Source organism: Talpa europaea, assembly GCF_964194135.1.
Source record: "Talpa europaea genome assembly, chromosome: 1".
In the NCBI taxonomy this organism is placed as follows: domain Eukaryota; kingdom Metazoa; phylum Chordata; class Mammalia; order Eulipotyphla; family Talpidae; genus Talpa; species Talpa europaea.
The window spans coordinates 105669378-105687441 of NC_140073.1; the positions used below are offsets into that span (position 1 = coordinate 105669378).

Below are 18064 nucleotides of genomic sequence, written 5' to 3' on the forward strand. Positions count from 1 at the left end.
AATAAATATTATGTTTACAATACTGTTATCCCCAAAAGATGTATAGACTGTTTCCAATTTCTAAAAGGATGCTGGTTCCAAAACTTTCTTGAAGTTATTCACAAGGTTCTAGTACATTGCATTTCAATTAGATGAGCAGCATCGGAATAAATCACCCCTGATGTAAAAGATGGGTAAATAATTGTGCACATAGTTTTTACTTTAAAATTCATTCCAGACATTCTTATGTATGTCATTACAGGTTTGATGCTAGATTATCCTGAAGTGAAGTGAAGAATGGCACAAGGAATAGGGCCAAGAAGAGACTAGGGGAAGTGGTATCAACATATGGAAAATGGCTAGTTGCAGGAATTGAGAGTCCTTCCACCTTGCTCTTGACTGAAATTCGAGAATGTCTAGGTCCATGGGGTCATTGGTGGTGGGCACACTATGGCAACAATACTTGAAGGGGAGTTTCTATACTACCTTTATGGAACTATGTAAATTAATATTAACTCAGAAAAAAAAGATATTTAAAAAACTAAGAGTATGGTAGTAATGGCTTTGAACATGCAAAAATATTAGTGCCTTTACTTAAAATGATTTTCTCACATTGCTTTCCTTTACCTTATTTAAAAATGAATATATAACATATAATACCTTAAAATGGCTTACTTTACCTTAAATGGCTAAGATCCTAAATTTGATAGGTTATAAAATTATCTTCTAATTAATAAAATCAAGGTGGGCATATTAAAACTTTTGGAAGCAAACCACTCTCATTCTTAAAAGTTAAGGAACTAGGTAGAACATACAAAGAATGAAATTATAAATATTTTGTCCTACCTTTTATGCATAATAAGTGTCAAGGAAACATAATTAGGATACTTTGTTTGCTTCAGATATTATATGGCCAATTGACAGATATTATGGTGCTCAATTTAAAAAACTATACAGCAGGATATTATTCTCAATAAATGTTCTTTAATTTTTAAGTTCCCTTTATATTTTATTTATTTTTAGTGAAAGTCTAGCAATGTACTGATTTGGGAGTAAACACTGTAAATGAATCTTTTATAATGCTTGGGTATTCAATAACTGAAAATTAGGCACATTATGTGATAATTTAGGGTTTTTAGAATTCTTACACCATTTGATGAGATTTTTCCCAAAACCCTGAAAGTATATATTATTCCAAATTTTTAAATAAATCAATTAAGATCAAAATTTATAGTAGCTTACTTAATGGTATTTTAGTAGATTACTTAATGGCATGAGAAAGTGACTGTAATACCTTATTTATTATGAAAAAAACAAGTTACAAAACCAAAGGAAAGTTTGATGTTATAGTTAGAAAAATTATACAGTTAAATATTTGCAATAAAAAATTATGACAGTTTAAATACCAAAGAAACAATAGTATAATGTATCTTCAAATTATCAGAGCATGTGAATTTTTTTTTAATAAATTTTTTTTTAACATTTCTTTTATTTTTATACAAGAGCTGGGGTACAGGCCAGAGGTGTGGGAGAGTGAGAGGATTCACCAGAGACAGAGCAGCGAGCAGAACAGTCTGACGACAGAAATACACTGCTGAGGGGAGTAGTGGGCGTGACAGGAGAGGTCTCCTGTGCCATGTGGGATTCTCGCCAGCCGGCGGGGATTGAAATGGCACTGCAGAGGCTGCAGACAGGTTCACAATGCTGTGCTCAACCCGCTGCACCACCGGGGAGGCCCCAGAGCATGTAAATTTCATAACAAATTTTTGGCTTTGGTAGATCAACTTCTTAAATACTCAGTCATCATAAATACTCAGTATCTTAAATACGCAGCATATACTAAGTAAATAAGTCATAATAAACAATTAGTGAATAAATCTCCTGTGAGTAGTTAACCAATCAACAGGACTAAATAATGCTCTATAAATGACAACTTCCTAAACCTCAACATTCATGTTATCTTCTATCTATCCTATGTTTTCATAACACAGACTCTTTAATAGATTGGAAAGAACTTTTTTGACATCTACTTTCATAAATAACTATTTTACTAGAAGCAGATGTAGCTCAATGAAGATGGAGAAGTGTGCTACTGAGGAAATTTCCTGTTTTATGTTAAGAATATTAATTGGAAGCAAACCAATGTTTCTGGCATTGGAAAATAATGAGAATATTAGGTGTGCTAAGGAGTGAAAATGTATCTTTAAAACAAAGATGCCTTTACTGGGAACTTCAAGAATTTTGAATAATTCCAACTTAATTCCTGTTAGAAGGCCAATTTGAGAAGTTCCTGCTGAGAGCAGTTTCCTAACCCGAAAAAATCTGAAAGACAAGATCATGCCAGAGACTTTGGGGACCTGGAAAGAGACATTCTCTGCTCCTCTGCAGGGCCTGTGAGTGATGAGATGAGAGAAAAGTGAGGCCCAAAGCAAGAAGGCGTTGGTGCTCATGTGATTCCTATAAATGTAGCTAACTTAAATCACACCTCCTACTAAGACATTATGCAGCTTGCAAACTAAGACAGTAAAACTGAACGCAGGAGGATTTATGGTTTAGAAGCTAAAACTGTGACCTCTCCCTCCTTTATTTTTTGGCCAGGTGCTTTATAAAGTTAAAAGTTCTTCACAATTCAATTCAAACTGGTAGCTTTTCTTCTTTTAGTCCATTTGAATTATGTATATATTATCTTAGCATTTTAGCAAGCAAGCGTGAAAGTCTCTTAGCACTAACCTTGCCTACCTCACATTTTATTATTATTTTTTAAAATTTTATATATTTTTTACATCATTTTTCATTTTTGCAATATGTATGCATTTTCATCTTGGTTAGAGTTCCCATTCCTCACATTTTAAAGATGACAAAGCTCAGGAGAATTTAGTGGTTTATGGAAAGTACACATTGACTTTTGAAACTTAGATTTTTTTTTACTATGTTCTTTATTAACCCCTCACTGCCTATTATTAATTTATGGAATTTTATAATTATAGTCAATGTTTACTAAGTGCCTACTATATACTGGGTATTGTTCCGTGCACTCTTGAGCTATTTGTCTTAATTCTTCCATTCCCTCTAAGAAATCTTATTTCATTTACAGATGAGGAAACTGAAGCTTATAAAGTCAAAGCAATTTGATCAGGAGCAAAAAACAAAATCAGAATCAAGGAGTAGAATAGCTAGGATTAAATGGGTACTAATTCTGGAACTTAAGCATTGATTCACTTCTTCATCAACAATGCAGTAATCAAAAATATGCAACAAGGAAATTAAAATATCTTACCTCTTTGCTGCTTCCATCACCTGACTTGCTCTGAATTTCTTTATTATCCAGATTTTCTATATCAGATTCTCCTGAAGCAATTGGCACAGTTTCTGAGACACTAGGACTGGGCATTAGTGAGAGGCTCTCATTTTCAGTCATTGTATTTTTCTCTGTGCCACCACTTCTTTCCTTATCTTTGAAGAGATCTTGGGTATTGCTCAATTCAGAAAGCGTATGATCAGAAATATTTTCTTTAACATGTTTGTCTTTTGCATTGCCCATTGTTTCATTTAAAGCATTTTGTTTTCTGCATAATATTTTAGAAAGCACGTAGTTTATTCCTTTCTTAATTCTTGCCATTGCACGTTTGAGATTTTTTGATTCATCATTTTCTTCAGTTGCTTCAGCCGTGCATGAACTAAATGAGCTCACCAATGCCAGAAACAGGTAAAGTATCTAAATGAGGACATAAGATAAAGTTTAATGTATCTTGTTTTATTTTTCCTTTCAAACAAAATAAATCCTTAAAATGAGCTAACATGAGAGTTGAAAACAGCATATGAACAACAATGGTATTCAGTTCTTACTCATCTACAATGGACCAGGTGCTGTGTGAGGGGTTTGCGTAGCCACAAGTCACTTTAATGTTGTGTGAAATATCATTTGTTTCTCTCTCTCTTTTTTTTTTTTTTGGTTGGACCCTCGCCGGTGGCCGGGGATCGAACCAGTGCTGCAGAGGCTACGGGCAGCCTTGCAACCCAGCGCTCAACCACTGCGCCACCAGGTGAGGCCCCATTTGTTTCTCTTTTACAGATAAAAGAGCTAAGCCTTACTGATGTCAGATCAAGGTGATACATACTGAACTCAAGTCTGTCTCAATCCAAAGCTTGTTCTTTCACAGAGCCAAGCTGCCTCTCTCAAGTTGAGAACATGAATTGCTACTCCAGGTGGTAGACTTCCCTTCAGCTCTATCCCAGGAAGATATGTAATGACATTGTCAAGGGTTCTGCAAATCCTGAAAGGAATATCATGAGGAGAGAGCTCTTCCTAGTTTTGAAACCCACCTCTAATTTTCATTGTGATATGCAAGCAGAGGTACTGGATAAGTTAATTGACTCTCTGTGGTAATTAATTTGATCAAATAGGAAAGATGAGTGTTGGGGGTTTATTCCTATTACTTGAAATTTATTTTCAACTCAAAGATAGTATGTGATTGGCCTTTACCACCATCACTGAGCAATATGACTAAGGCATGTTCAGTTTCCAGAGTATCAGATTTTTATCTTGATATAGATAGTATTTTTTGATTCTAAAACAAAAGATTCATATTGATTATTCTTAGAATTTAATAATGTGAGCATTTTGCCTATTATGGAAGTTTGTGCTCTTCAAATATTTGAGTTATGAAGATTTAATTTATAGTTTATGCATTATTTTCAAAGGGAAAGTTCAATGGCATATGCTAGGTTTAAGAATATATTTATATATGTTTATGTATTTTTGTGTATAAATATGTATTTATGTATCTTAAATAACTTATATAACTTATCTTATTTATGTATTTATATATCTTATATGTATCTTATATAACTTTTCCTACCTACTTCTAATTTCTTCACATTTTAAGATCCATTCTTAAAAAATAATTATGACAATTTATGTGTGCATAAAATAATTAAGTATATGAAGATCTTTAAGCACTCATTTGTTAAAACTTCCTCCAGAATTTTGGATTTTTGTGAAGAGATGAAGTTCTCACATGCTCTGATAATATCTCTTTCTTATGCACATACATACCTGAGAAAATATGAACTACCCACCATACAGTGTTCAATCCTAACAGATTACTTTTAGTTCTTTCTCTACACCTAGATCTTCATATCTCTTAGGAACAGAGAAGTTCAAATAAGACTCGTATGGAAAAATCAAAATATTGTTTTTTTTTAAGATTTTTTATTTATTTATTTATACAAGAACCAGGGTATAGGCCAGATTTGTGGGAGGGTGAGAGGATTCACCAGAGACAGAGCAGGGAACAGAACAGGCAGACTGAAGAAATACACTGCTGAGGGGAGCAGCGGGCACGACAGGAGAGGTCTGCCGCACCTTGCGAGACCGTCACCGACCAGCCGGTATCAAACTGGCGCTGCAGAAGCTACGGACAGCTTCACAGTGCGGTACTCAACGACCTGGGCCACCAGGGGAAGCCCCCAAATGGAAATATTGTTGCGGGTAATAAAGTTATCAAATAGGTAATCTTTTTTTTAATTAAAAAAAATTTTAAACAATGTTTTCTTCCCCCCACCCCCTCAGGTTGAGTGCCCATAGAATTTCCTTCCCCAAGGCACCTGTGCACCATCATCACAGTCTCCTGTTCTCCTCCCTTCCTCTACCTGATCCCTCTCCCTCCTCCTACCCTGCAGTATGTCTGATTTGTAATTGTCTGTTTTTGCTTTGTTTTGTTTTGTACTGTTATTATTATTTTTTACACTGATTTCTTATTTGGTTCCCCTACATTTCTGTCATAAGTGAAACCATCTGATATTTTTTTACAACCCAAATGCCCAAAAATAATGACTGGATCAAGAAGATGTGGTATTTATATACAGTGGGATATTAGTCAGCAATCAAAAAATATAAACTCATGTCATTTGCAGCAACATGGATGGAGCTAGAAGGAATTATGCTCAATGAAATAAGCCAGAAGGAAAAAGTCAAATAGGTAATCTTAATCTTTATTATAGTTTTGGTGTACTAATAAAATATAGGGTAGAAGATGGATCTATATTGGAAATTTCTTTAGGTAAGAATGAAAAAAAATGAAGTTTCTTATAGGCAAGATCATCTAAACAGTTGACACATTTTCTGTAATTGCATTGACTGAATCTGAGAGTATAAAAAATAAAACTGAATGAAAAGACAATGATCAAATGTCCATACTCCCAGAGATTAGTATGATGGTTCACCATCATTAGTATGATGGTTCTCAGTTGACAATAAGGCTTACTTTCAAGTAATCTAGGGTTCTATGGCCCTTGTAGGAGCTGAACTACTAGCACTTTCATCAACCTCAAAGGACAATGAGTTCAGGAGTATGAGAGGGTAATAAAAAATATAATGTAAGATAGTTGGTTCTTTTCCCTCATTTCTTTGGTTAAGTATTAGAGCATGGAGAAATAAGGAAAATTGTAAAAGGTTAAAATTTCATGATTATTAGCTTCTTTTGGCCAAGAATAGTGTTTTCTCTTAAACAGTCAACTAGCACAGTACTAGGCATTATCACAAAAGGTGATAAATATTTTGAAAAAATTTATTCATTATGGAATAAATAAAAGAATAGGTTTTGTGGCAGGGTTTGGACAAGGGAAAAATGCTATAATATTGTATTATATGCAGATAAAACACCTGGAAATGTTATCTAACTGAAGGATATATTAAATAAATAACAATATTCTGGATATTCAGGAGTTACAGTTTTTTAGAACTTAAGGAAATTTAAATAATTGTCTATAAATATAGAATGCTAGAAGATTTTATTAAAATTACAATGACTATACAAGACACATATTATTCTGTCACTATCCTTTTAAAACTTAAGCTTGTCAACCTTAAAGAGGTTATTTAATATGTACAGTCTCTTAGAAATGATTTAACTGGAATTTGAGCCTATGTTTGCTTGAATATAAACTCTATTTTGCCTAGAACTCATCATTGCATAGAACTATTTAAAAAGCACTATAAATACTTGCTTTTATTTAAGATGATTACTTTTGAGGTTTCCACTTAAGGTTCTGAATCACTGTTGGAATTTTATTGGAGGAATAAGATAAAATTCAATTTAAAAAATGCAGAATGCCTTCTGTTCGCACCAATGCTAAGTGTCAATGTAAAATTGCAAAGCTCTAACACAGAGAATTGAAATTATATGGGGTAAAAAGGTATACAATCTCACAAATGCTCTCCTTGTATTTTTCTTCCTGTATTTACATTAGTGTTATTACCATGATGACCATTGAGAGGAATAAATCTTAAAACATTTAGTGAGCTAAGCAATATGGAAGCCAAATAATTATAAATGGAGGTTTGTGTAACTTCATTGTATCCTGAAATCTCTCTGATATTGACTTGAAATTTCTGATCAGTTAAACTAAGAATATAAGAAATAAAGTGGAGTTTAAAAACAACAAAAAAAACCCCAGAAATTAAATTACATAATTGCCATGGCATTTCTGTATTTTTGCCTTTGAATTCATTTCTGTGTAATGCTTATTTAGACAAGCAGCCATGACCCTTCCTTTTGGTTTTGGAAACCCACATTCTATTTAGGAAGTCAACCTTATCCTATTATGAGTTATATGCTTCAGGTTTGAATTGATGCCATCTCCAGTTCCAAGGGAGGGGTCTAAGTAGCTTAACAAAATAAACTGTGTTAATATACTCCACAGCATTGGGAATAAACAACAAATGAAATCCATACCTTGGCCTATAGAGATTGGTTCAGGAATGGGCATGTGATGAAGAATTAATGAAACAATAGGAGATATTTGCTTTGCTTCTAGGGAAGATTAAAAATTTTCTCTTCTGTCACACTTGATATGATATGAAGACATGAAGCTTTAGAATTTAGTAGCTATCTGACCAACAGAGGCAACCAATCACTAAGCAGCATAGAGAAAAACAGATCTGAGATCTACATAGCGCTACCTCTAATAATCTCATTGAACATCTGAATCACAACAACTGAAATGAGATCAATCTTTAATTCTGTGAGTTATATATGCAGATATGTATATATAATTTTATTTCTATAAGTTAGAATACTGTTTTAAGTCAGTTGCATTAAAAAGTTTACAAATAGTTACAAAGGCAAAGAATATTGAAATATTTTTACATTTAGGCACTCGTTTGATGAACTAGAGATGGAATAGAGAAAGTCAGATCTCTTCCTCACAGAACTTAATAACAAAGATATATAAGTAGATATGCAAATATAATCCCAATGTGGTAAATATAACACAGGGGCATATCTGAGTCGAAATAGAAGCAATGAGGAAGGGTACTGATACAACTGAGTCTAGTCTGTGCACTTTTTTTCAGTTTTATTGGGAAATATACTTGATTGCTATGACTTATGATTAAAGGCAAATATTCAGGGGTTTCCTATAAGAACAATTTTCTTTAACAAGCTGTTGCTGTTTCTTAGAATGAAACTTCCCCGCTTATGCCTACATACAACAAAAGTAGAAAATCTGGGAATAGATTAAAGACATTATATATTTTTATTAATTCCCCAGGTAATCATAGTGTACAGCCAAGTTTTACAATGAGTATTATATTTAAATGCTTCTTAAAATTTAATAGGCATACAAATAACCTAGAGATATTGCTAGGATTTAGATTGTGCTTCTACATGTCTGGGATGGAGGCCTGAAAGTCTGCATTTGATTAACTATCTACCACAAGATGCCAATGCTGTATGGAGAAGCAAAAATTTAAAACAGTGCTATCCAAAAAAATATGATGAACATCACATGGCTACATTAAAAGCATAAACAAAAACCAAGTGAAATCAATACTAGTAATGTGTTTTATATAACCAAATGTATCAAAATATTATTTTAAAATAAATCCTTTTTTTCTATGAGACTTTATATTCAGTGAGTATTTTACTTTTATAGAACCTCTCAATTTGGACCATTTATAATTTAACTGATCTGTAGCCATACGGGCTAGAGGCCACCATATGGAACAGCAGAGTTAAAAACCACTGAATCCCATAAATTCACTTTAGAATGATATCAGACTACATTATGTTAGTTTTTAAAGAAAATTTGAAAGTGTGGATTACTTACCAGTAAGTTTCCAATTAAAATGACCATCATGTAGAAAGGAACACAACTGAACTGGCCTGCTACCTTAAAGCAATCCCATAAAGTCTCTATCCACTCTCCACAGAGGATCCGGAACACAATCAGGTAGGAGTGGAAGAAATCAACCATGTGCCAGCGAGGAAGTAGACAGTCTTCGCTTATATTGCAGACATTTTTTTGGTAATAAAACCCAAGTAGTTTCTGACCAATCACAGCAGAAAAGAATGTGAAGATGAACAAGAGCAGGACCAAGTCTTTCAGTGTCGCCAATGATTTACTAATAGTCAGCATCAGAACCTTAAATGTTGGCCAGTATTTTCCCAACTTGAAAATTCTCAACTAATAGAGCAACGTAAAAAAAAAAAAAAAAAAAAAACAAGAAGAAAAAGAAACAAATGGCAGAAAGTTTGGTCACTATTTTACAATGCATGTTTAAAATTTTTATCAGCATTATATCCTTACATATAGTTCTTAATATTCGGCTTTGAATATTAACACTAATCAATGAAAATTCACTTTATGTACAACTCTGAATGCACCAGACATGTTCCATATATTTTCACACAAAATCCATACATTTCTTCTTCTACTGTTGTGTTAATTTCCATTCTCTACTCAACATAATACTACTAATACACTTTTGAATTGTTCTAGTTTCATATTTTAATAATTGGTCAAACAACTATCTATTTTTTGTTTGTTGTTCACAATACATTGGATATTTCCCCACATTCTGAATATACAGACGACACTGAAAAAGTATGTCAAGTTTCACAGAATTTTCCATAGTGTATTGCCCTTCTATCTGTCTATCTATCTATCTATCTATCTATCTATCTATCTATCTATCTATCTATCTGTCTATCTATTTATTTATTTTTAAGATTTATTTATTCATATTAGCACTGGGTACAGTCAGAAGTGCAGGAGGGTGAGAGAATTCAACAGAGCCAGAGTGGGGAGCAGAACAGGCAGACTGACGAAATACACTGCTGAGGGGAGCAGTGGGCCCGGCAGGAGAAGTCTGTCACGCCATGTGGGACCCTCGCCAGCGGCCAGGGATCAAACCGGCACTGTAGTGGCTGAGGGCAGCTTCGCTGCACCACCAGGGGAAGCCCTGTATTGCCCTTTTAAAGTAACTTTTTGAAGACCAAACGCAGTATTCTAAGTCTAGTATGAATTTTTCCCTTCTTTTCACTAGGTTTTTTTTTTTTTTTTTATTTCAATTGACTCAGCACAATATTACCTTCACATTTTGGCCACTATATTTCAGTAAGTTTAGTCATCTGGAACCCATCATTTTTATATGTGTTATAGTTTCCCCAACTATTTTTAATCCCAATATTGACTTTTTGAACTCAAGAGTAGGACTTCACATTTATCCAATGTAAAACATAATCATCTTGGGCCTCCCTGGTGGCACAGCAGTTGAGCACTGGGTTGAGAAGCTGCCCGCAGCCTCTGCAGTGCCCATTCGATCCCTGGCTGCTCCCCAGCCACCGGAGGAGGGTCCCACATGGCGCGCAGACCTCTCCTGTTGCCTGCTGCTCCCCTCAGCAGTGTACTTAGGTCCTTCTGCCTGCTCTGCTCCCCGCTCTGGCTCTCGTGAATTCTCTCACCCTCCTACACTTCTGACTGTACCCAGTGCTTGTATAAATAAATAAAAATAAATCTTCAAAAAAAAGACTTAACTCTTAATAAATAAATAAATAAATAAAACATAATCATCTTAAATTCAGTGTAATACTAGCCTTTTAGACATTTTGATGCTATCTTTTCATCACATTTTGCATTTTCCACTTTTGTTATAACCATAAATTTGATAAATATATCTTGTATATAATTCCCTTGCTCATTAGAAAAGTTTATAGATGTGGATTTAAAACAGGGTTCTAAAGAATTATTTGGATAAGATCAAATCTACTTAATTGTCTTGATTCCTGCACATTCCATCAGAATGTTATCAGAATATGACAATATATTATTTATCAGTTTTACATTTCCATAAATATCAATCTAATCACTTTCTTTTCTTGCCCAATTTTCTGTGTCTCACCACCAATCTATATTACAAACATACACTGATTCTTATTTAATAATTTTCATAATCACCTTCTGCTGACTTTACTGATCTTCTTTCATTAAGCTTTTTATGCTACATTTAGAAATACCCTATTCCAGTTCCTTAGTTACACACTGGACTACAGATTCTGGGACTTAGTAACTTTGATCCTGCTTCCCCATCTCAAGTTGCATATATGGTTTACTTCCTTTAAATACTTACTATTTCCTTGGATACTTTCTAAAGTCTTCATATATGAATTTATTCATTTATTATTTCTAATGTCCCAATGAGACAGTATTACTATTTTATTCATCTTATGCCTGAGGAAACACATAAAACTTCATATAACAAAATTTAGGTGTTGGATTATACTTACCAGTCTGAATGTTCGAAAAACAGCTAATCCAGAAACATTTGCTAGGTAAAGTTCAATTAAGCCATGGAACACAATTAGGCTATCAAAAATGTTCCAGCCTACTTGAAAATACCCATATGGATGCATGGCAATGATTTTTAAAATCATTTCTGTTGTGAAAATCCCAATAAACACCTAAATAAAAACAAACACATGAATGTGAATATGATTCTAACAGTCTGATAAGAACTCTCAGATGTGGACATTGTAGCTTTTCACTGGCACACCTCTGTAGTTCTTCATAGCTTTGGAGGCTGTATTACAAGGACAGACTCATACTTTTTACTTAACAATCTAATGTTAGACACTATATATAGAATCTCAAATTATTTTAATAAAAGCCACCCTGGAAGAAAACGAAAGACTATTTGATAGCTAAAATATTTTTATTTGAAATAGTTCCTGTTGGGATATGTAGTATATGTTAAGATATTTAATTTTTTAATTGTAAAATAATTAAAAAATTATATATATATATATGATTCCCCTACCCCCAAAGAGTAGACTTACAGAAATTGTGTGTTGAAAACTATACTGGAAGAAATAAGTAAATTGCCTATTTGGTATGCAGTAAATATATAATTTAAAGCTGGTAGCAATATGATGATTTCTATTAGTACTAAACAACAATAATAAAAGCAAATAAAATTAAGCAATATGCATTTATTCGAAAGTGACCTGAAATCCAAGAAATTTGTTTTACCTTTCGCATTGTATGTAAAAAAATGATAGGTGAATTTCAAAAATACCTTTCCAAAATGATAAGTTCCAAGCTAAGGCAAAGACAGGTGATTAGAGCAGACAGGGTCAGGTGCAATTGTAGTAAGGTTTCAGAATTCTGGCATCAGGTAAGAACTTGTGTCTGTTATTTCACCTGCCCTACTGTGAAGTAGGGCCCGTGGCACCAAGAGGGGGTAATTTGGGAAGGGAAAGGAAATAAATAACTCCCTAGCAGCTGGTGAAAATCCTAAATTTAAATAACAGAATTTTAAATTCTAGCTATAAAACTTACTCAAAACAAGAACAGTTACAAAGAAGGGGGTTTTGGGGTGGGTAAGCATGAACACAGAATTCCATTCAATTTTAATATAATGCATTTGCAACACATTTAGATTATAAAATAAAGTAATATAATGCAAATGACTTAAGAATAGTTGAAATTGCAAATGAAAATGATGTACAATGATAGCCTTACCAGGTTTCCAATGCTGAGAACACAGCTTGTTTCTTCACTCATTGGATAATGTTCCAAGGCCAAAATATATATGTTTACAATAATGCATATGGTGAGAAAGAGATCAGTAAATGGGTCCATTATAATCATATGGGCAAATTCTTTCAATTTCAACCAACAGGGAGAACAGTCCCAGATCAAGAAAGTTTTAGCAAATTTATGCCAACACAATGGGCATCTCTTCCTGGATTTTTTAAATTCTGAAATGTTAGAATAGAAAAATTAAAAATTATTAAACTGTTTACTTAAGTTCTAACTAATAGAAAAATTTGACTTCTGCATGCAAAGAGAGGTTTGAAATTGGACTTTGGATTTGGAATTAGTAAACAGAAATATGTTATAAACAGAACAAAGTAAATTCGCTATATTTTGTTTATGCTTGCAATTAGGCAAACACATTAAGACATATTGTGCATTAGAAGCAAAACACAGGAATAGATCTCAAGAAAACAAATGATTTATAATTTCTAGACTTACACGCTTTACATATAATACATTTCAATGTTGGCTATAGTTTCTGGTTACAAGTTTAAAAAAAGGCAGAAACAAACATAGAAAGGACCTTATACATTAATGCTATATACTCCAACATCTATTTTCAGCCAGAAGTTAGCACTTCTATGCCATTATCAATGCTAAACAAAGAAAATTTCTTGGCACTCTTTGGTCACCCTTTCCAATGTTAAAAACACTATGTTCATATAATCCTTATATATTGTTCATTCTTATAGCCTCATGTTATTCTTTAAATTTTAGTTATATTCATCTAAAATTCCAAAGAAATTGTAGAATTTCTTTAAATCCTATGAATAATATCTTCCATTGGGTCTTAACAGTTATTAATTTACCTTCCTCATATCTGATTGTAGCATCATCCATCATATCCAAAGAAGTGATCATAGAAGTTGGAGATCTTTTCTTCATTTCCATTTGTGTGGTCTCGAGTGAAAAGAAATTTGATGAGTTCAATAATGTCTTCTCCCCTTGACACCTCCAATATTATAACTATATAAAGGTTTATAAATTTCTTAGAAATGCTGATTCTTACCTCCAGGAATCTTTCAGGGTCCCATCACTTGCTACTCTTTACATTATAGGCATTTTAAAGATAATAGGAATCAGGATTATTTGGAAACTGAATGTGTGTAACTTGCAACTCAACTAAGTCATTTCACACTATGAAGTTAACTATAAAATGAGTAAAGACTAGAGGCTAGCTGTGGCATTACTCAGATGAACAAAGAATTCAATGTACAGTTTAGAGTTATTGTGAAATATCCTGATAAACGTGCTACTGAATAATAAAAGTGATAGTCTAACACCTTAAAGATTTTCATTAAGTATATCTTAACTTTATAACTTTGTAAACTTTTGATAAAATCAAAATTATTTAGTTTTGTGATGATGAAATTTTTCATAGGAATATCAGGTAATAAAATGGATTAAAAAGGGCTGTTTTAATTAGAACATATATGATAATTTCATAAAGGAGTCACATTTTCAGTCTCTTCTGCCTCTTTGGTAATGGTTTGTAAGACATCCATCCTCTGCAGTGTTGCTGTGGTTACATAGAGTTAAAAGAGAATCATCACACTGGAAAGAAATTCAAAACTCCTAAGTTTGATATAGCTGTTACAAATTCTATGCATTTATATGTATCATAAGAATAGTCCTAAATTTTTCCAGTGATCATGTTTAAAATTTGTACTGAAATTTAATCTATTAAGAATCTGACAATGAGTAGATGATATTATACCACAGACTTTACAAAAGTTTACATTTGGCACACACAGAGAATGAGAATACTTGTGAATAAGAATATTTGGGCTAATTAGTGAGGCTGTGATTGAATAGCCATGGCTGCCCTGGAGCATGCTGCCACCTTATTACAGAGGGAATTAGTAGCTAAGGCTCACCAATGGTCCATATGCAGCACACTCTGTCAAGTTTTGCACAGTCTACCTGAAGCAACCTAGTAGATACTAAGATCTCAGTATCAATCAAGTCCCATCTAATTTTGTAAGCAATGGAGCTAGAGGAAATGAAATCAATTGTGTTACATATTGAGTTCCACCTGCAGGTCTACTGATCTTTGCCCCCTTACTTTTTTTTTTTAATTGAAAAAGTAAGCTAGGGCCCCCCGGTGGTGCAGCAGTTGAGCACTGGGCTGCGAAGCTGCCCGCAGCCTCTGCAGTGCCGGTCAGATCCCCGGCACTGTACCCAGTGCTTGTATAAATAAATAAATAAATCTTTTTAAAAAAAAAGTAAGCTAAAAACAGTCTATTCTCTTAAGTCATGATTATTCCAGAAAATATTTTTTTTACCTGATTTGCAAAGTTACATGTTACATTTTATACAATTCCAAATTTCTGTCAATTAAAAACCACCAGAAGTATACTTTTTCTATTAAGATATGATAGGGATTTTCCAGGTATACCTTCATAAAGCCATTCAGTAGAGATAATTGTCCATGTGTGTGGTGGGGGAGATTAGAGTAGGGAGCATAATAATGCTACTGTTGACATAGTCAATGCTTAATTTTCTACTAATGACTCTTGAACTATGAATAAATTTTAGAATATACAATGAACCACAAGTTGATCAAGTAATATATTTACCTCAATTAGCTTCCAAAAGTTTTGAGATACCCACATATTGGACATATCTATTTTACAGAACAAATTGATAGGATCATAATTCAATAATCTATTCGGGAGTTTAGAGTTTAGTAAGGGTATATGCCTGAATTTTGAATAGTGTGCTGTTAAAATTAGACAGGAAAATGGACTAATATTCCTTCTTACAACTTGTTTAAATTTTCTCTGGAGGGAATATATGAATAAGGAAGAATCAAGTCATATTTTCATTATTTATCAATTAGGATCTGAAGTGTTCATCTTGGACTCAGACTTGCTCTCTCTGTTGCAGCTTTCTTCTCTTTTTAATTCTTGGACTCACCCTGTTTGTTTCTCCTTGAGATCTTGAGATCTCAGCTCAAATCTTTCTTTTTTCAAGTCAGCTCAAGATCTCAGCTCAAAAGTCTTTTCCAACTTAGAGAAAACCTTTATTATAGGCTCTTGAAGAACCATGGTTCTGTCTTGTATTGCACTTGCCATAGTTTCATTTAGTTTTTTTTTTAGTAGCATATAATATAGAGTACCAGCAAGTATACAATATCCAGATTTGACAATTAATAACATTATATTTTTCATTTTTATCTATTACCTTACTAAAATTTTTCTTGAAATAACATTAGTCTATGACATTATATAAGTTTCAGGTGTATATAATGAATCAGCATCTGTGTATACCACATTATGTTCACCACTGTAAGTCTAGTTCTAATCTTCACTATATAATTGATCCCTTTTACCTAATTTACCTATTTCCTTTCCCCCTATTTCTTTTATGAAATGTTTTAAGTCAAATTTCATGTCATATACTTATCAAAATGAGCTTTCTTGAAGAATAATCACACCATTATCACAATCAGCAAAACTAGTAATTCCTTAATATTAGCCAATACCCAACCATGCTCAACTTTCTTTCATTGATCAAAAACATTTTATTATAGTTGATTTGTCCCAGTCAAAAAACAAATAAGAGCCACATGTTGTTTTTAGTTGGCAGATATATTGATTATATTGTCATTTCAATTTATTTTTTTCTATGTGATTTGTTTTTGAAGATACTGGGTCATAAGTATTGTAGCATTGTCAACATTCTTGATTTGGCAGATTGTCTTGTGTAAATCAATATATTTTCTGGAGAAACACAGATTTAGAGGTTTATTGGACTTAGCCAGGGGTTTAGTAAGAATGTAATGTCTGTGATATTTTACATTTCATATTTCATATCATCAGGAAACATATAATATTTGATGGCCCTAGAGCTACAATTTTGTGTTTGTGATAATTTTATAGTTAATCTCTCCATTAGACCATTATCTTCATGAAGATACACTATGTTTGCATTTATTAAAAATTGTTTCTCTAGTGTTTGTGTGTGTGTGTGTATATATGAAAAAGAAAATAAATCTTATAAAAAGGGTTTTTACTCTTACTTCCCAGAAAACCTTCACATGACAAAATGTTCTAGCACTCTTCCATGGAAAGAAATTCTTTATAATTGAAAGATTTTAATTAAAACAGAGACTTTATGTGTTCCAGAGCAGTTGAATGAATAGAGATATTGGGAAATCAGGAAATAATCCAAGTTCTTCACAAGCAGAGTTAACAGGGCATCTCATTTTGGGATAAGAGAAGTATTGTGTGCTTGAATACACTTGTGTGTAGCCCTTGAAATTTGAAATACCACTTCAAAACAAATTACTCATTCCACATGCTATTCAGACCATCATCATTCAATCTAAAAGACCCCAGACTCATTTCTGGACACAGAAAGCTTCTTTTGTAATTTGTTTTCCTGTGACTTACTCATGGGTGATATAGTGGCTACACTCAATAGACTCTTTTTATACATGTTTTCTTCAGATGGTCTATAATTGCTTCTTGTTTCGATGGTATGCATGTTGTAAAACTCTCAGACACAAGTATCTATCAATACCTAGTCATTTGGTATGATCCTACATGATCTGACTCAGGTCCTACTTTTCAATAGAATGACTTTTCTAGAACTCCTTAATTATGACCAAATAAAAGGGTTTTAGATATAGGCAAGTTAATCCAGTTGGAACCTTTGGTATTAATGAACCTCTTACTCACCCTTAATATACATTCCATTTAGTGCCAGAGTGTACTTTGGTTCTTCATTTTTCCCAATATTTTTTAATTTATATAAATTAATTTTATATAAAAGGTTCTAGGTATAGTTCCTTTCTATTCTCTGTTCTTTATATCTCAATCTGTCTTTTATCCGTAGACTAGTCATGGTAATTGCAGGTGTGAGATTGCCAGGTCCTTTGGAATACAGAAAAGACACTTCTTGGTGCTTTCCTGAATTCTGTTCTTTCTTTTAGCAGACTTATAGCACAATCTAGATTTTTAAAGATAATTTTCACAATTTTTCAAATGTTTCGTCTATCAATATTTTCAGATTTGTATACAAAATATTTTGTTGTAAGGCAAAAAAATGCAAAAAATACATTTGAATATAACACTAAAATAATTGAAAATTAAAGTAAAACTTTATTAAATTATACTAATCATGGATTTGGTTATTCCATGGATAAGAGAATTTCCTATAATGATACATAGTAGATTTCCTCTTGAAGGAAAGAAAT

At 33.0% G+C, this 18064-nt stretch overlaps 1 protein-coding gene across 1 annotated transcript in view; it reads right to left on the reverse strand.

Moving 5' to 3' along the window:
• The window catches only part of SCN7A (sodium voltage-gated channel alpha subunit 7), a gene marked incomplete at its 3' end in the record, with an annotated part of 61004 nt that overhangs the window by 24209 nt on the left and 18731 nt on the right, over window positions 1–18064 (reverse strand). Inside the window, exons 10-14 of the mRNA XM_084257944.1 lie at window positions 13671–13761; window positions 12784–13022; window positions 11550–11723; window positions 9091–9447; window positions 3257–3694 (exon numbers count right to left, since the gene is read on the reverse strand). Of these exons, the coding sequence (XP_084114070.1) occupies window positions 3257–3694; window positions 9091–9447; window positions 11550–11723; window positions 12784–13022; window positions 13671–13761 (1299 nt within the window). The remainder of the gene's footprint in view (window positions 1–3256; window positions 3695–9090; window positions 9448–11549; window positions 11724–12783; window positions 13023–13670; window positions 13762–18064) is intronic.